The sequence below is a fragment of the Corylus avellana genome, chromosome ca11 (assembly GCF_901000735.1).
Source record: "Corylus avellana chromosome ca11, CavTom2PMs-1.0".
Classification (NCBI taxonomy): Eukaryota; Viridiplantae; Streptophyta; class Magnoliopsida; order Fagales; family Betulaceae; genus Corylus; species Corylus avellana.
Window position 1 is genome coordinate 1,235,388 of NC_081551.1, and position 20,646 is coordinate 1,256,033.

General features: G+C 36.7%; 1 protein-coding gene across 1 annotated transcript; it reads right to left on the bottom strand.

Moving 5' to 3' along the window:
- Nucleotides 1–419: 419 nt before the first annotated feature.
- LOC132165302 (structural maintenance of chromosomes protein 1) lies at nt 420–19,450 on the bottom strand. The gene is made up of 18 exons (XM_059575799.1): nt 18,785–19,450; nt 17,084–17,320; nt 15,886–16,119; nt 14,969–15,210; nt 13,755–14,021; nt 13,291–13,561; nt 10,786–10,910; nt 10,363–10,472; nt 10,164–10,271; nt 9,920–10,059; nt 9,216–9,305; nt 8,914–9,122; nt 7,687–7,856; nt 5,175–5,284; nt 4,734–5,098; nt 2,182–2,433; nt 1,420–1,647; nt 420–1,303 (listed from the first exon to the last, which is right to left on the bottom strand). Exons 1-18 carry the CDS (start codon nt 19,220–19,222, stop codon nt 1,255–1,257), a joined length of 3,645 nt encoding a protein of 1,214 aa, XP_059431782.1. The 5' UTR covers nt 19,223–19,450; the 3' UTR covers nt 420–1,254.
- Between the last annotated feature and the right edge of the window lie 1,196 nt (nt 19,451–20,646).

The window sequence follows — 20,646 nt, forward strand, 5'->3', positions numbered from 1 at the left end:
TTAACTATTGTAGTCTGTAGAGATGCGACACTAGTAATTTTTATGAATTTTTGTACGAGGTATTAGCGTCCAAAAAGTGCTTTTACCAATGAACTCCTCCTGCATCATTGTTAAAATGTATTCGACTTTTCCCAAATTGGAGAAGGCACTTCAGAACTTCTGTTGCCCAAACAACCTCCTCTCGGACAGGAACAGAACAAGGGAGTGCGTGGCCATTGTCTTCCTAGTTTTGGAATTTTTCCTTAAAATATATAGCTTAAAAATTAGACTTAGCTCCTCTTTCATATATTCCCCCCAATAATAAATCCTTGTTCCGTCCCGGTTAACCGGAGGAAAAATGTTAGAAATAGTGGTTCATATTCCAAGCGAGAAGTTTACATTTGTCTCCTCTTTCAAGTTTTTTCTGCCGAGCCAAATAATAGGTTGGGGGAAAGGGGAAACACCCGTATATCGGAGATTTCAATGTATCAATCTAAGAATTAGCTGGTGACAGTATTGTAACCATATTCTGTATTAACATAGTAAAAAAGACTAAAAATTAAAAATTAAAAAAATAGCTGCTCGCTCCTACGAATGCATACACCTTACATAACCACAAAAATTATGTGTATTGTTTTTCCGCCCCTTTCACCAATATTGCAGAGGCTCAGCAGTTCCAACAAGAAGAAAACAGAACTGAGCTGGACACACACAAAGGCTCAAAGAATAAGAGAAGCCCTGCAAGAACCCAAGAACATAGCAAGATTTCCCACCTTTCCTTCCTTGAGCCTAAGCTTGCATGTTGCTGAAGGGTTCATGAGCAGTGCCTTCTGATATTTGTATTTGAGTCACTTCTGGACGAGCGCACCATATTGGCACTTTTAACGAAGCAACAAAAACATTAGCAAAGAAGATACTGTCAATTGTAATTTGAATGCACATCAATTTTCAGGTCCTGCTCTTCCCTCCCTCTCTTCAAGAGTCTCTAAATCAAGATGGAAGGAATTAAGCCATGAACCAGGTCCAGAAAACATGCTTGTAGGCTTGAGATTATCCAATATATTTTTCAAAATAGAGGCTGTCAGATTGGCAGGTGGGTGACATTGTATTGCACATCCTCGGACAGAATACATCCAGAATCAATGATTCTTAGATCTAATAAGACTACCATCTACCATGCAATTAGCCATATTTACATTAATTTTAGAGTAAGAGTAACTAACTTCTTTACATAACAAGCAGGTGATTGAGTAGCTGTTGGCTTTAGTTGTGCCTTCATGACTCTCGGTACTTGGTCAGATCAAATGTCAAGGTTCTTGAGCAACTGGAAAAAGTAAGCAGAATTATTATATGACACAGGTTAATTTGGTTGACATTCTGGATCAAAACCAAAAATGAAGGGAAGAAGAAATGTCTTTATTAAACTGTGAAAAAGCTCACCTCCTCTCACAGTCCCTGTAAACCCCAACCAAAGCTTCAGCCTTATCGTAAAAGCTATCTTTCAGTGATATCACAATACTTTGAAATCCACTGCCTCCCTCAGCGTCCTGATTACCCCTGGCTCCTTCGCATGACTTTGAACGAATGAATCCGGCAACCTTAGCCACGTTTAAGTTATCCAATGCGGCATCAACTTCATCCAATATGAAAAATGGTGAAGGCCTAAAACTGAAACCATTCATACAAGAAAAGTGAAAACCCATTAGTTCATGTAACTAATTTATGCATAGGAAAGAGTAAACTTCCTAGTATAACAAGACCAATTTTTGTCAGGTATGTATTTAAGCAACATAACATAGCTAAGAGCAGCTAGAACTCAAAGAAAATAGCGACTACAGAAAAAAAAAAAATGGGGATGGAAAGGTGGAGAAATTTAAAAAGAAAGTCAGAGACCAGTGAAGCAAGAGTTGAGTGAAATTAGATATAAGGATGATGTCATACCCCCAGCCATAACTGCGTGTATTTACTAAACACTATTTTAAAATCCCAATCCGAGCTGTAATCTTTTGATTAAAGGCATTCGCAAAAGGGGTCAGAAATCCCCAATTCCACAACCCAAATTAAAGTTATACATAATTATTGAGAGCAGGCTATCTCCTCATAAAAGTTTGAAATATTCAATGTGTGCATGTGCATACACGTCTGCCCGCACGGGTATATTGTGCATCTGTGACAAATAAAAACTGTTCTTCTAAGGTATACCTGTGGATGGAAAAAAGTAATGCAAGCGCTGCGACGGTCTTCTCCCCACCCGATAGCTGTTCCATATCACGAAAGCGCTTTGTTGGGGGCATAGCTGTGTACTTGATGCCATGTAAAAAGGGATCATCTTCGTTTTCTAAGTTTAAATACGCTGTCCCACCCAAGGGGTGTGTGTTGCTCTTCGTCAATTGTTTGTAAATCTTATCAATGTTGCTAGAAATGTGGTTGAAAGCATCCATAAACAACCTATACCTGTATCCACAAAAACAAATTCAGGTAGATTTCTTTGATAGTAACTGCAACCCATGCACCCATACGAGATAGAACCTCTGACCACATCCCCAGCCCCTTGCTCGAGGTGGAAGGAGATGCCATTTGGTCCAAAGACATTGGCCAAAGTATGATTAACCACATGCACAGATGGTAGCAAGGACAATAAATAAGAAGATTCACATTTTCAACAACAGTATCAACTATGATATATAGGCAGAAACTGAAAATACACTTCATAAACCAAGACAATAGTGTTACATGCCTTCACCTAAGAGTGCAGTAATGGTAACATTTGAAATGCTCTCAGGTTTAACTAGGCTTCAAAAATTAAAATTCCAGATGATTAATAATAAGTTAAAATAAAGCTAGATGCAGGTATTAAGACGAGAAAATTAATATGCCCTTTAAATAGAGGTGGTGAAAAAAGGAACAAGCAGGTGAAGCATCTCAAAGAAAACCAAATTGGGCAACAACAAGAGTATTAGCGTCCCATCATCATTTTTCACAAACAAATGACACTTGTAAAAATCATCCCTTGTTTGACGAATCACTTCTTTAAATAGGATCTATTCACTTCAAAAAACAAAAAACAAAAACAAAAAATTTAACAATCAAATAAACTACTTGATCACTGATATCTGACTAATATATATAAATTATTGATTGGAAACAAAACTAGTAATGAGCAATTAGAAATTTCATTTCGTTAATATAGCAACTTTGGGATGGATATTAACTATGGATAACTTGATAAAAAGAAAACTAAAGCAATTAATTGCTGTGTGTATAAGAGATGGTGAACCAGTTAACAGTTTGTGAAATCATTTGGCTGCTTGTTGGGCAAGTTCCATAGATGTTTCTCTGTTCCGTGTAGCTCGGGTCCAAATCTGTGTTTGACTTGCAGGGAAGTTGGAGATGGGTGACTGGTAAAGGAAAAGGAAGCTAAGCTTGGATGGGCAATCCTGTTGTACTTGATGCGATCTGCTAAAAACGAGCAGGATATCAGAGCCTACAAGAAAATCACAATCCTGTTGAATAGACTTCAGATGGTACTCTTGGAAACTTCATTTTCTTGGTAATCAGTTCATCAGACGACTGTTTCCACTCGAGCCTTCTGAGGTATTTTAGATTCTCTGTCTCAGGTGTCACTTTGTTTTACTAGGGTGAGGTCTTTGAATACTTCCTGTGTACTTTAAGTCTGCCTCTTTTTCTGCAAATAATTCTTTTGCTCATCCAAAAAAAAAAAAAAATCTTTTAATTCCCCTTGTGACTTGAAAAGGCCCAATGGCTAAACAATAGGGAATTTCTCATTTAAGCTCACTTATTAAATAGCCAAAAGACCACTTATGTTAACATCTCTCTTAAAAATAATCCTGTTCCATTCTGCTCAAATCTAGGCAAGGACAAGGAATTTCTTTCAATCCGCCCATTGTAATTTCTCCTCTCACTACCCATTGCCCATAAAGAATTTACAATCCTTTGTCCTCAACTTTCATGATTAATCGATTTGACTTACCACAGGCACTGCTCATCCATTTAACGTATCTTTCACGTACTAAATCCATTTTTCACTTTCATCTTATTCACTGAACAAATAGATGCTAACGTTAGCTACACAATCTCCATCCTAATTGAGTAATGTTTCATTAGCATCAACTGCCATATGCAATATAGGTGAGTACAAAAAAAGGGACTAGAGCAAGACGGCAATGGAGTAAAGCTACTTTAGCAAGATCTGATATACTAGTAATGTATGTTGCTAACATGGCTGTCAGACCATGGAAAGAAATTGAAAATTTGTCCTTTACCAGAGACAAGATTTGCTACTTTGTTCAGATGTCACAATACATAGATGGTTACTTACGGATAATTTTGATGTGTAGCCCATTTTTTAGGTTTCAATTTTGATAGTGATGAAGCACTTTTATGCCCCGAGGTTAACCCAAAATACTCCTAAAACAAACATAGCATAATTCCCTTTTTTTCTTTTCCACTGCTTTCCCTCACCACCTAAATACTTTATTTGGCAAATCAACTTGGAGAACCATCTGTCCACTGTACAAGGCTGAGGGATCCTTCCAGTCTATAATGTTGTTTGAGCAACCAACTATTTTACCACTTTTTCTTGGGAAAAGTTTCATATCCAGCATTCCATGTTCTATGTTAGCGTTGGTGACTCTTACCAAAACAGTAAATTAATTCTTGACCTATATTGTATAACAATAACCTTTGCCATACTTAACTTAGATGTTCCCATAGCAGTAAAACAAAAATAGTACCTCTCCTCCTTAACCGAGTTGAACTTATCAGCTTTATCCTTCTCCTCCTTTCTGGCTGCTTCGAACTCTTCAGTTACAGCTCTTTCCTTTTCTTGCAAAGCCTCATATTGGTCTAGCGCCTTCAAATTTGGAGCTGTTCTTTCAATTTCTGATATTAGAGCATCCATTTTTTGCTTAAATTCTACCTCAAGCTTCTCTCGATCAGCGGGTCTCTTATCCTGCAGAAGAGATCTATTCAGCTGACTAAAATCAAAAACTGGGCCTGTTGTTGAGGATCCTGTCTCCATCGGAAGGCTTATATGTTCTAATTCACACTTTTCTACTATTTCCTGCCTCCGCGACTTCAGCTGCTCCATCTGTGTCTCCTGTAACAAGGAAACATTTGTTGGAATTTGAATTCATAAATGCAGGTGGTGAGAACAAAATCGTCATCAGCCTTACTTTAGAAGATATCTGACGATTAATTTTTGATATGTTTGTTGTAGATCTAGAAGTCTTGTTCTTCCATTCCTGCATATCCTTCTCACACGCTTCCAATTTAACTTTCCATTCTACGAAAGTAGGAAGAGAAGAAAATATTTCATAACCCGGTAACAAACTATTAACATCAAGAACAAAAATTAAAGTAACGAAATAGAAGCAGATTCACACCCAAGGTATTGAAGCTAAATTATATCTCAAACTTTTAGTCGAGCACTAACAGTGGCTACATGCTACACAATGCAGTGTCACCACAATAACAAACACCCTCCTCAAACCCGTAACCCCATCCTCTGATCTAGGAGCATTTCACAGTTTGGTGCAGTCAGCTTTGGGGATGTTCCGACCACAGAACCAAGTCAAGGGAAATCATCCAACAAACTGCACCAGTTGTTATCTCCTCACCAAGCCAATTCTCACCAGCACAGTGCGGGTTGGAAGATCAGTTTGCATGAAATACAAGAAAAAAGGAAGTTGGCACCACAGAGCACAGCCACCAAAATGAGGCTAAACCCTTCACCTCCATCATCGTATTCTTTCACCACCACACCATCACCATAGCCTACTCCTTCCTCTGCCCCGTGCTATCCTTTGATGACTTCAATGTCCACGGTTGCTTCCTAAGACTGAGGTGGAGGCCGGGGATGTCAACATTAGTTGGTAAACCCAGAGTAGGACGAGGATCCAGGATTGGGCAGGCTGCCACTAGCTAGGCTATTGGCAATGGGGAGAGTGTGCAAAGGGCAAAGGGAGACAGCCTCAGGCTTAGAGTTCCAGCCAGAGCTTAGGTACGGTCCAGTGTTACAGAAACAACCAGGGTTCATGAGGCTCTCTCTTAGAGTGGAAAGGTTAGAGGATCTTAAATCAAGGTTGATTAGTTCAATTAGTATCAGAAAATTGACCTCCAACACCTAACACCAAACCAATAAGTCAGTCTTCTAGTACAGAAACCGCACTGCACTGCTTGACTGTCACATCCCAACTTAGGTCAATCAATGTGGTGCGGCAGTGTCGATCTCATTGGTTTCAACAGCGGCATAAACACCCTTATGCCCCCACCTAAAAGAATTAAAGTAATAAGCCACATCACAAGAATACGCCTGTAGGACGAAAACTTCAATCAGTTTCCAGATGGATGAAGAATTCGTCGATTGGCTTTGATTAGTACCCATAGAGAAGGATGCCCAAATAAAAGCTACAGGAACGGTGGAAAAACTAACATCCTTATTCCCACAGACTGTCTATGGAGCTAGACTAAAATCATCAAACAAAGTTCTCGAGCATGATCTGGAACTTTAATGCTTAATACCAGTCTCATTAACTTGCAAACATTTAGTAGAAGTCCTTCAACCAAAGCAGTAGAAGTGGACTATGTCACATCAAGGCAGGAGCAATTTGAGGCAAAAAAAAAACACTCCAGACACAATGGAAGAAGAATTACAAAGGGAGTGTCTATCAGGACAAAGCAAAACCTATATTAACTATATAGGCCAATAGATGAACTGGAATTGATAGGTTTCATAGTCTTAGAACCTAAGGGAAATAAAATGTTCTGAAAACCAAAAGGCTTGATATAATTTTTTTTGGATAATTAATCGCAATTTTATTGAAAAGCACAAAGGCGCAACTAGGGTTGTTAAGAGAGCAAGCCGCTCGCGAGTGAGCTCGGACTCAGCTCACATAAGCTCGGCTCATGCTCGACTCCAATATTAAATGAAGCGTTTCGTGTTCACGAATCCTAGCTCGAATATTAAACGAACCTAGCTCGGCTCGACTTGGCTAAGCTTGTGAGTAGCTCGTATAAGGCTCGAATTGGTAGTTATTCACATAATTCCTCATATTAATATTAAAAATTGATGATTTTTTTTCCAATAGCATCATTTTATTATAAAATGATGCATATCCTCTCTCTTCGAAACCAAGTGCTTTGCTGTATTGACTCGGGCTCCATAGTCTGCTAACCAGACTAAGCAAATGCTCATATGCAAGCTGGCTTCTTGAGCCGTTTAAGAATACTTGAAGTTTAAATTTATAATAAAAAAATAAATTAATAAATTAAATATAAGAGCCAGCTTGTGAATTGGCTCGGCTCAACTTGACTTATTATGACCTCGAGCTCGAGTAAAATTTAAACAAGTCGAGCCCAAACAAGGGAAGCTCACTCAAACTCAGCTCGTTTACACCCCTAGGCGCAACCCAAACACACAAGAAGCATATAAGAGAGACACCTAGCTAGTAGCAGAAAAAATACCTTTGTCCTGAGTTAAAGACCAACAAGAAATGTATAGTTTACCAATAAAAAATAAACCATATGGATGAATGATGATAGGAGTGAAAGCAAGACGTCTGTAGTTTACCAATAGTAAAATTAACCCTACTTGTGAGAAAAAGAAGGATTTCAAGGCATAGGAACTTCAGGGCTTATTTTCTCAACAAATATCTAATATGGTAGCATGTGGAACCAAAACTGTACCTTTTACTTCTTTTTCATATCGGGTGATATGATCAGTAGCTTCCTCTGCTGATGACTTGGCTTTATCCTCTTTATCCTTAACCTGTTCTAAATCATTTCTCAAAGCACTAATAGAAGATTCCAGCTCTTTAATTCGTGATTCCATGTCCCGGTTTTGCTCATACTCCAACCTGCCCAAAATGAAAAGGTACAGGCATATAAAATTCTGGACAAGTGCCCGAGCAGCTAAACAAATAGTAAATTACATTCAACTCATGTAATGGGGGAAAACTGAAACTTCCACATGAAATGTCATTATTCAGTTAAAGCTACTCATCGGAACTTCTAAATTATAAATATGTTATCAGAATAAGTAGATGTATAACCAATGCAAAAGCTTTGTCAAGCTGTGAACATTCTTTTTTTTTATTTTATAAGTAATCAAGATATCATTAAAAGCGTAAAGCTCCCTTCGATATACAGAAATTATACACGAGAAGCCACCTAGTTAGAAGGGACAAAAAGAACAAGAAAATCATGATAACTAATCACCAAAGGAGAAACAATAGCAGCTGTCTAAAGATACAATGTATTGAAAAATAGAAATTTAATCTCCTCCAAAGTTTGCTAGCGATCTTCAAAACTTCTACCATTTATTTATCTCCTAATACACCACTAAAAGCACGAAGGCATTATCTTCCACAGGAGCATACTAGAAATTTCGATGACTTACAAATAAAAAACAAGCGAAGGATACTAGAAATTTCTTTTGGACAGATCATCACACATCGACTTAAACTATATGGTAGCTTGCAACAGGTTGAAGAATAATCTCCACAAAGAATATTCATGGTACCAACAAGAGGACTAACAATGATAATGAATCAAACCACTTTTAGAAGCTTTTGCAGTGGAGACAGGATAACAAACAAAATGAATGTCATACAAGTTTCATGTCGACAGACTTTAAAGTTCAACACAATCAGCAAAGCATACACACAACACGCATGCATGCATACACACATTAATGGAGATATACAAACATACAAGAACACACAGAAAGCATAAATTCAAGCATATGAGCACACATACATGCCGATAAACAAGTATTCATAAATATTGATACAAACACATGCCTACATGAATATGTACATGCATAATGTATACCGATCTTCAGTACAACACAATCAAAACGGTATTACCAATTAATAAAGGAGAAGAGTTGACTGAGGACAAAAAGGAACTCACTGGTATTTCAACTTTGCCAGCTGGCCACTCACACTAAGACTTTCTTCAGCGATATTCTGTGCATCCTTTAGTTGGTTTTCTTCGTACTCACGGATGTTTGCCACCCCAACAGATTCACTAAAGTTTCTGTAGATATGGTCAACAATCTCATTGATCCGCTTTCCCAGCTTATTAATTTGAACACTCCTTCTATCAACAGCGCTTTTTAACTGCATGCAAGAAATAAAAAAAATTGGAATCAGTAGTGAGAAAAGATATACAACATTAAACTAGATGAAGAGTGCTCATTGCAATAATATTACTTTCTGCAATTCAGGATTTATACGATTGATCTCTTCTTCGATATTCTGCTTCTCCTGCCTCAAATTTGCAAGTTTGTCCTCAATGCTTCGCTGCAAGAAAACTTTTCTAGATAATCAATTCTACCACAAGGTACTTTACTTCTTGGAACAAAACAAAAAGTTGCCAAAGTAAACCATGTAGAATAGCCAAAATCAACAAAACCTTATCTGCTTATGCTACTCTTTGAGATGAGACATAAAAAAAATGTTTTTCCAACCATGGTATTTGTTAAACTAAGGCTCAGTTTCAGTTGGAGAGAGAGAGACAGAGAGAGAGCTTCAAAGGCATGGACAAGAACAAGGTGGGCATGAGAGAGCTCCAAGCAGATAACAAAACAAAACTGAGCTTCTTGTAAAAAAAAAAACTTCTCTTGCAGATAAAGCAGTCATGTCCAAGACTCCGATAGTGTGTCGGACTCAAATTTTGTATCCAGGACAGAACTAGGAATTTAATTTTGAGGGGCTGCACTGCATTGAAATTTTTTTTAGGTGGGCCATCATTAATGAAGTAAAACTAAATTTTTTTTTATGGGTGGGTTGGGGAGGGGTTGTCTCCCTGTTTGTACCCATACCCACGTCATGTTGTGCCAACAAAGGTACTAGAAAGTAAAGTGCCAAGTCCATGTAAAAGAGAATATAATGCATAAATTAATCATTGAAGTCACCTTCTCAATATCTGCATACTGAATCTTCTTTTCGAGTCCACTAATTTTTCCAGAAGCTTCAGACTCTTTTACCTGCATCTCTCTAATTGACCCAAGCTCCTCTAATTCCAACTCAAGTTTTTCCTTCAATCTCTGCAATCCTACAGAACAGAAACAGCAAAGATGCAGCCAAACAACTTCAAACCAACTTGCAATCTTTTTATCATCCCATTGTTTCACATGAAAACAATACAAATGAACCAACCTTCAATCTTTTTATCATCCCACTTGTTTGACCTTGCTTCCATTCCACCACTTGTACCCCCAGTCATTGTGCCAGATTTTGTGAGCAGAATTCCATCAACAGTTACAACTGGTTCAAGCATAAATAACATAAGTTGTAGGACAGAATATATTTGATAATATGGAACAGGTAAAGAATGGAAAAGATAAGTGGTAGTTACCTTTAAACCTCTCACCACTCCAGCTTAGAACCTTTGCCTCAGCAAGGTCATCACAAACAAGAATATTTCCAACAGCAAAAAGAATTGCCTTCTCCAAGGCAGGATCAAACGTATAGCTGTTAAGTTAAAAACTCGAGGCATTTTTTTAATTCATTTACTTGCATATAGTATTTTTGGATGTAATAAATGGAGAAGATAGAGGCAACATACATAAACGAAAAGAAGCTGGTATGACTATCATAAGTTACTGAATCAAAGAATCATTAGAGAAGCTACAATAAGAGTTGCCCTAACCACCAAATGAGATCAGAGTCTAGCATACATAAATCTCTTGAAATATTTATGTCAATAACAGAGCAACACGCATGGATGTTTCACTAGCAAAATGTATACATAAAGTAGACATGCTTTAGCAAAGGATATTGGATTACATCAAAGACCAGCTTTGCGGTACCACCTAAGGTGCGCAATCTCTCAGTAATTGGCTTTACACGAATTGACTGAAGAGGTATAAATGTCTGAGGAGGTAGCCTTTGCTCTTTCAAATACTGTAGAGAAGCAAGAGAATTGATAGTTAAATTGTTATTCACACAACTAATCTCAACCATCTCAATGAAACTTAAAATGATAAATCCAGAAATCAATGACAGAACCAGTATGTAGAATCTCGTATAGCTATTTAATAAAAAAAATTTAACGAATGATGAGAAATTTTATTAGAGAAGCCTTAGAGCACTAGCAATAGACTCCCTAAATCTCATTCTTTTCCCTAAATGTAGGGAAAACTCCCAAAAAGTTCCCTGCAACAGACTCCCTTGGTGTTTCCTAAACCAAGGGAAACCCAAGGGAACCAAAAAGTGCTACCCTTGATCTTAGCACTTTTGCTTCCCTTACCATTATTTTATTAAAAAAAATAAAATAAAATAAAAAATAAAAAAAAGGTGTTCTCTTTCCTTCCTTTCCTCTCTTTCCCTAACATTTACTTGAAAAAAACATTTAAATAGTGTAGTGAAAGGATAAGGAAAGCTATCGTGGAGTTTATTTGAATAGGGAAGCAAAAAGTAGTTTGGTTCCCTAAATTTAAGGAAAACCTAAAGGAGGCTGCTGCTAATGTTCTTATGAACAGAGTGTATAGAAAAACAGCTATGGTATTATAAGTGAAGGGAGGGGGTTAAAAGGGTGAAGGCTGTATTCAAGTCTAGAAGACGACGTCCAAAGTACGAAGCATCACAAGCAACAGAACATAAAAGCAGGCTAAAGTTTGATGTAAATACAATTGAAACTATGGAACCAGCATGTTGAGGGTTGTATCAAAGAGAAACAACAGCAAGCAATTAGATAACATTTGGTATCCAAAATCTGCTTTCCCTGGTTCCACACCAAAAACTCAAACAAAGTTTTGACTAAATTCATATAATGAGAATTATTTTTTTTATAAGTAATCAAAAATTCATTAAAAAACACAAAGGTGCAACTCAAGTACACAAGGCGTATACAAGAGAGACACCTAATTAAAAGAAGAAAAAATATCTAAAAATAAATAAAAGCTAGAAATATTAAAGTCAAAGGCAGCAACCCAATGGTAAAGTGTCTTAAAGAATAAAGCCTTTAATTCCACCAATGTCCTCTGCAGTCCTCAAAGTTCCGATCGTTTCTTTCCCTCCAAAAACACCACATGAGAATAAACAGACAGAACTTAATACTTCCAAACCTCTAATTGAATTTTCTTGGATTATAAAGGAGGTTCATTATTACTTATCAAAAAAAAAAAAAAAAGGAGGTTCATTATAATTAGAGCTTGTATGTAATAATATTTTACAGTTAGTTTACAGATGACCTTCTTCTCTGAAGTCAGTACATCAAAGTAATTATTTCCAACAAGTTTGTGCGACCAATGAGCTTTAGCTCAAATGGTACTTCCTCCCTTTGTAGCAAGGTGGAGGTTAGATCGTGGGTTCAAATCCCACCGGGTGCCTGTGTAACTTACCAATCAAAAGAAAAAGTTTGTGTCCTTACATCATGACACCACCCACACACATATATACTATATATGTTTCTTTGTATATATGTTAAAGCGTCTAATCCAAAAACTTACGCTACCAAGTGCGGAGGCTTAACTAATGCATAAAACCACACAAAAGCCAACACCTGACAAATGCGAGACTCTCCGTACACCTCCCCTCACATCCAGGTCCTGAATTCTCAAAGAGGCCTGGCACATGGGGCCAAGGAACAAATAAACCAGGGTCTGTTACCAAAAGTGGGAACTGTGGTGTCAAAAGATCTGCTGTTTCTACTATTGATACTAGAGCAATTCTCAATTCCTAGTTTATCTCTGTAATACATTTTCCATCTACTATTTTACAGCATTAAACTCATCTCTGTAATACCTTTCCCATCATATTAGACAAAAAGAAAAACATACAACAATTCACTTATCAACTGGAAACAATATATTACACCCTCGCCAACTTGGACTGCAACTTTCCTGCCCATATGATCATTCCAAAGCATGGATCTCCTCTTCACCCAAGATTTAGCTGAGTCTACTTATTGGAAATAAAAGGATAAAATTACATTATGATAAGGCCAAGGCCTAAAGAAATAACAATCCAAAGCAGCACCGGAAGATTCCTCAAAGATGCCATACAAAGCATGGAAAGGAGACCAACAGTCTCCCACATAAAATAAAGGACTAAAGCTGAGTACACTAAGTTGTTATGGAAAATTATGCTCTTCACCTAACCATTTTTTCACCTTTCCTTCAAAAGGAGGTTAAATAGAATTTGGCATCATCTTGTTCGAGGCTAAGGGGAGAGGGGGGGTGTTGTGTTTTGTACAAATACATGAAAGATTATGCGATGTTCATATGAATAATTCAACGAAGACAACTGCACCAGGATATAACAGAGAAAATTATTTTAGTACCTTGATACATTCCTTTCCCGTATTTTCATCCTCGACTACTACTGCGTCCATAAATTTACCCATAGCAACAGTAACAGCAAGATTATACTTTTTCTGTGTTGGCCTACAAAGATCTGTCATGCGACCATGAACTCCTTGAAATAGGCGTTTGAGAGCCTCAACCGCTTGAGACAACCTGGCATCCCTCTCATTTTCATATCTATCTGCCTTAAATTCACGTAGTTGGTCTTCTGTTTCAGTAAGCCTTTTCTTCAAGTTTTCATATTTAGATCTGTAAGAGTAAAAAAAAAATGTATAGTTGCATATTTTTCAGCACATAAAAATGCCAACAGAAAACATCCAACTAGGTAACACACAGGACGACAAAAAGATACACCTGAGCCTAAAAGGTATATAATAAGTGGGGTGAGGCTCTGACATTAACAAGAGCATCAATCAAACAAGTATACCAACAACCTACCTACCTGTCGTTTCGATGTTTCTCTTGCATTGCACGCAGTTGATTCTTCAGTTCTTCAAGGTTAGCCTTATGTTTTGCAGATGTATCAGAAATTTTTTTCAATCTTGTTCGCATCTGTTCGTGCTGTAAATCCAGCTCACGCTCTCGATTTCTCAGCTGTTGAAGATTTTCTTCCAGATTCTTTTGAGCTTCAATATCAGCATGCTGTTGTCTATCCAGAACTTCTTTCTCATCTCTTAGCTTGGCAGTTCTCATCCCAGCATCCTCCTTACTGCAACATCAACATCCCAATCCAAATCATAAAGCCTTTAAAAAACAGAAACTTCAGACATAAGCTATCTTGTAATGTAGAGGAACGTAGCAAAAATATATTTGCTACTTTGCTTTTTCTTGGGGAGGAGGGGAATAAGGGACTGAATATGCGGGCAGCAGCTGCCATGGAAAAAACCCCAATAGAGGAAAATATTTACTACAACTACCAACAGACCAATTTATCCCCTTAGTACCAACTAATGATATTCACGTGCAAGCATGCGAGCACATGCACACCAGGCATAACTGCCATCAACAAGCAAAACAAGTTATATGCCCACATAAAAACACATTAAATAATTTTCAAGCATATACAACTTTTTGTGGCATTTTCTAGCATATACAACTTTCAGAAGGCACAAATTGAATTACAAGTCACTAGAAACCAGAAAGTAATGTTAACAATGAAATAGTTTTAAGCTTCCAACATATGCTCTCAATTAATAAGCAATTGGACAGCTTCAAGTCACAGATAGAAAGTTGAGCTTATGCACTCAACCTCATGCTTTTCTCTCTTTTGTATATATCATAAAATAAAAAAGTTCAATATAAACATTTTTGCATACATGTAAAACACATTCCTCGTGAAGGCCAGAAATGTTATCACTACAAAGAAAACAGATGCTATTCGAGTTTGTTTCAGAAACAGGATACATCGCATAACTCTTCTGAGAAATTTGTGCATAAAAAACTCATACGTTAAAAGAAAAAGCACTTTCAAATTCAATGGCATAATTATTCAAGCTAACAATTGACACTATTACACATCAAAAATTAGAAAGAACGTCTTTGAGTTTCTCCCATAAATTATCATCCCACCATGCAAGTAAAAACGAGGCATATCTAACCGTATCAATATTACTCATAACAAGAAAAAAAAAAAAAAAGGAGAGAGAGAGGACTTACATTCGAAAATATTCCCTTAATTCATTTTCATCTAAGTCAAGTTTTTCACCACCATCAGAAGCTTTTTTCGCTTGTACATCTTCTAGTTTTTCAGTAAGATCCAATATGCCGTTCTTTAGCACTTCTATATCCCGATCATGTTTCCTCTTTTCTTCTCTTTTTTTGTCAAGCTCCTTTTGGATTTTCCTGATTTTTGAATTTATACGGGACATTTCCTCTTTCAATTTTAGTAGCTCAGGTTGCTGCAAGCAGAGAAATACCAGAACAAGGGATTCAGAAAATGATCATTGTTAAATCACCAATTATCTCAAAAGCTTAAGTTAATAGGAAATTGTGAATTTAATCATTTAATTAATACCTTAACACTCTAAGACCCAACATGTGGAAGATTTAACTGAAATTGAGGTAAACTATTGGGCCAGGGTTTTAACTCAGGACCTCTACTATGATACAATGTTAAATCATCGGTTATCCCAAAAGCTTAAGTGATAGGAAAGAGTGAATTTAATCATTTAATTAACACTAACAATCATAAATGTTGGAAATTCAAGAACTCCACGCACTCCAAGACATAACACATCAGTTATAATCATGCCCTATATCATAATTGATGGCACTACATGTTCATGTGACATCCATAAAGACATCACATACATATTTTTTGACATCATATACATATGCCACACTACCATTGAAAAAAGAAAAGTACAGAACACATAAGCCATATTAACCAAGTTTTGCTTCATTATGTTCAATAAAAATACTAAATAGAAGGTATCTAACACAACTACTTTGGCCTTTGCCGTCATCCATCGAATCTCAACCATTAATTGATTGATTGTACCAAAGAAAACATTCAGCTCCAAATGGCAAACCTCCAAAAAAAAAAAAAAATGCTAGAGCATTCAGAGACTCACATTCTTGTCAAGTTTATTACTTCTCTCAGCAATCTTCTTTTCCAGCTGCGTAATCTCTTTGGAATATTTGGATTGTTCTTTCTTCTTCTTACCTGCTTCACGTTCATACTTTTCTAGATCTTTTATAACATCTTCACGGCCTTTCATTTCGTCTTCAAGTTCCTCATTTATCTTTTCAATGTCTTTCTCTATGTTGGACAATTGCCATAAGAAGTGTTCTTGCTTCAAAGATTTCTGAATGAGCAAAAAGAAAAAAAGAAAAAAGAAAGGATAATGAACCAGACTACCATATAGAAAGTCTGCAACAGATTCTAGAGTTAGAAGATTAATAGGAGATTGAGCAAATATATAAAACACACTTTTTGAGCCACAAGTTTTGAAGCTGAAGTCATCAACAACAACAACTGACAACAAAAGTCAAGATTTATTCCCAAATACTCTTGGAAAAGATAAACTATTAGATGACATCATGCATTCAAAAACCTTCTAAACAAAGAGTATGAAATTATTTCGATTTTATCAATAAAGGAAAAGGATGAAATAGTTTTCTGATAAGTAAAGGAAAAGGATGAAATTCTTTCAAATCTTTTCCTATTATGCTCTTTCCACAAGTAAATAATACATTCAAGCCATAAGCAAGCTTCTTATAAAGAATTTTATAATTTGTACCCAAGTAGCTTACACATCTGCACCCTAAAACACTTAACTATCAAAAGAAGACATTACTTCAGCCTATTTCAAATATGAGAAACTGGCACAATTTAGTTGGTTTCCAAAAGCTACGCAATAAAACTTTATTTCAACAAGGTACATAAATGAGAGAAGATTCTAGACAGGTGAAAGGGATAAAGGCCATCCCTCTCATTCATGGGGGTAATGCCAGTCCCCATTCAATCAAACCCCAAAAATACATAATTATCAATACCTTACCTTGCCACACAGAGGGCGTAGCGGGGAAGAAACAACTGAAGGTTGCATAATAGTGGAGGAAAAATGGAGCTTGGAAGAATCAGGATTCAAATTAAGGGAGCAATATAGGGACCTACATTAGCTAAAGCAGAACTACTGCAACAATGGTGAGCAAGCTATTTGTACAATTAATAAAAATGCACACATAAATACATGTAAAAATACACACACATATGAATATGCACACATTTCAAAGTAGAACCCGTCAAAGAAACCTTGTGATGTTTACCAATTGATTTTGCAAACGTAGATGTTTCTCGGCTTCTTCTTTTTGTTCTTTCTTTTGCTTTCTCTCCATCACTATTGTTCTTTTCTTCTGATAAGCAAGTGCTGATTGTTCTTCAGCTCTGGCTTTATCTTCTTCACATTTCTCATACTCCCTCTTGAGTTCATCAGACCCAGATATCTGCTCAAGAAGTGCAGTAAGTTCTTTGGGATTTTTAGATGCAATGGACTCCACATCACCCTACACAACAAAGTCATTAGGAGTAAGCTCCAACTTCCAAGAGAATCAAATATGCAACCCAGATACAAGCTGCAGTAAGTCAAGAGTATTTAGAAATTCATGCCATCAAGCAAACAAGGGGTGATAAAGTGCTCTAACATATCTATATAACAAAGTACCCATGTCCTAAGACTGGTGTGACTATTGTTCCATTTTGTACGTATGTGTGGTTGAGTGATTTGGGGCTTGGTTCGCGTGAAACCTTAGATGCTTTATTCATCATGTGTTGGTAGGAAGGGTATGGGTAAGTATACAAAAGAATTCCCTAAAGAAGAGCAATCAAACAATGAAGCCTACATACGAAGGAAAAGAAACACTGCCGAATGCAGTTGACTACTTTTACAGAGGTCATAAAAATAAGGATTTCAGCACAATAGTTGCCACTCAATGCCATTAGAAATGCGATCATTTTTCTCTTGCCAAAATTCACACAAGGCACAGAGGGGCTGCTTTCCAAATAAAACTGCTTCTATGCAATCCAAACAGCCCTCGCCAACAAAAATACACATCAACCACCTCTCAGGCATCACCCAATCAATGCCAAAGTACTAAAAAAAATTTACCTAAGTTTGCTAGCAACTAAACATTTAAGTAACATGTGACTAATTGACTCACCACTACAATTACAGATGCAACACCAATCCACTGAGATGATAATCCTTTCAATCAGTTAAATCCTTCCCAAGACAATTGTCCAAAAAAAAAGTACTTTCTTGGGCACTTTGCTACCCCATATACTCCTCAAAGGGAATTGCATGCCATTAGGTCCTCTTAATGCCTCCTAGTGAGAATGAACATCACATTGACCACCACAATTCAACTTCAAATCTAATCTATCAGCCCCTCCATGAGTTGCCATATTAGAGCATGACAAATCAAAAAAAGAATCCACGGCTCTAGCTCCCAATTATGAAAGGATCAAAAAATCATCTTCTTGTGTTCTATTTTCCCCCAATTCATCATCACTAGACTAATACACAAAAGTGATATAATTTCACCACCCAAAAGAATAAAAAATGGTAATTCCAAAGTAAACATAAAGAATGTAGTTCCTAAAAGCACCTAACAAAGAAACGATCGCACAAGACTGAAATAAGTAATCATAATTAATACCACAATCGCACACCCCACAAAATAAAATAAATGTAGAATGAAAGAAGTATGCCACAGGTTAACGTAACCCCTAAAAACACCTAGAAAACTATAAATTCATGGTACAATTTTGAGCAAATTCCCCGGATGCGCATGCTCTGTTTCACTAATTTTACTTATCAAAAACACAATTTTTAGCAAATTTGGAAAATTCAATCAATTAAATGGAAGAAATATACTATTATTATTACCGACCCAAAACAAACACTTAAAAACAACACCACATAAAATTGAGAACGATAAGCTGAGGTATAAGAGCTTTGAGAACAAAACCTGAAAGACCAGGAAATTCCGGGCCTTGACGAGAATCCCGAGCTCCCTGAGCCTGGCGTTGTAGACGTCCCACGACACGGCCGCCCCGTCGACGCGGTACTCGCTTCCGCCGGAGCTGGTGATGATGCGGGTGAAGTGGAGCTCGGAGCCGTTGGCGAGCAGGTAGACGAGGCGTACAAAGGCCCGGCGGCCCTTCTGCTCCTTCTCCCGGTCGTCGTAGGCGTAGATGAGGTCCTTGAGCTGGGCCCCGCGGAGCTGGCCAGAGCGGACGCCGAGAACGAAGCTGATGGCGTCCATGAGGTTGGACTTGCCAGCGCCGTTGGGGCCGATGATCGCCGTGAAGTCGTAGAAGGGCCCGATGGTCTGGAGGCCCTTGTAGGACTTGAAGTTCTCGAGCTCCAAGCGGAGGATTTTGCCCGGGGAGGCTAGGGACGGCATCGTTCTGTTGGAGCACTCTAGGGTTTAGAGTTTCTGTGGAATTTGGGATTTCAGAGAGAAAGTTGACTTTTGAAATGTGTTGAGTGTCGTTTGGGAGAAAGAGAGAGAAAGAGAGAGATTTGGTACAGTGGAGGGAATTGGCGGGAGGAAGAGTGGGGGAGTGAAATGCTAGGGAGGGCGAGTTTCCATTTTCGAAGAACAAGAGGAAAAGTTAAAAGGATTTTCCGTTTTAAAAAAAAGAAAGAGAGAGAGAGAAATCCTTTTCTTCCCCCATCCGATTTATTTATTTTTAAAAAAAAAAAAAAAATCAACGCAACTTCACCCAAGTTGTTGAGGGAAAGAATAACGTTTAGACTTAAAAAAAAAAAAAAGGTTAATTATCGGTTTTTAAAAATTTAATGATTATTTAAAAAAAACAAAAAAAAACACACTTAAAATGTGCTGGGTCAAGGCAATGAATGTTGACATTTGTTTTTTTATTAAAGTAATATAAAAGTCGTTTAAGATTGTCACATTAATATTTAAATATTGTGCGATAAAAATATAATTTATAACATTTTTTAATTATGTTAGTCACACTCATTTATTCACACATATTTTAAGTTGATGTGATGTAATGTGTTTTAAGTAATTTTTTTTTTTTAGTAATGTTATATATCACTTTTTTATCCCACAATTATTTCAAAATGCTGACTTAGTAATCTTAATCGACCTTTAGATTTTTTTTAACAAAAACAATGATTGATCCAAAAATTAGTTTGATATATTAAGTCTGCATTGTGGGATAAAAATGTAGTTTCCAATTTTTTTTTTTTTTTTTTTTTAGAATTTACTCAATTCAAACTAGGTTAACCAATATAAAAATATAAAATATTTATGATAAATATGTAAGAAGATTAGCATTAATCAAATAAAAATTCTGTTGCCAGGCTGAGTTAACCATAGATAGGGATCATGTCTGCAAGGTCACAGACCTTATTTTATTACTTAATCATTATTATCTAAAATTCCAAAGTTATTCTACCCAGTTTTTCTTAAATTTGCAACTTTATTCTCAAATTACATAGTTAAAATTTTATCATTTCATTATTAATCACTTTTAAAATACAATAAATACTAAATTAGAATACATTTGACCCCGTGGTTTCGACAACCAAACATGCATTTTTAAACAAAATCACGAAAAAATATTGATATGTTTGTAAGTGCACTTGGAAAAAATGGTAAATTGGAAACATGAAAAAAAAAAAAAAATTAATATCTTTGTGCAACCGGCAAGGGAATGCGTTTTTAAAAACCTGAAACCACATTGCGTTTTTAAAAACCGTATTTTCATTTACTATGTTTTAAAATTACTATTTATTAAGAGAATAACGCTACAAACCCCTTTTTATCTCACAATTATCCCATAATGCTGATGTGCA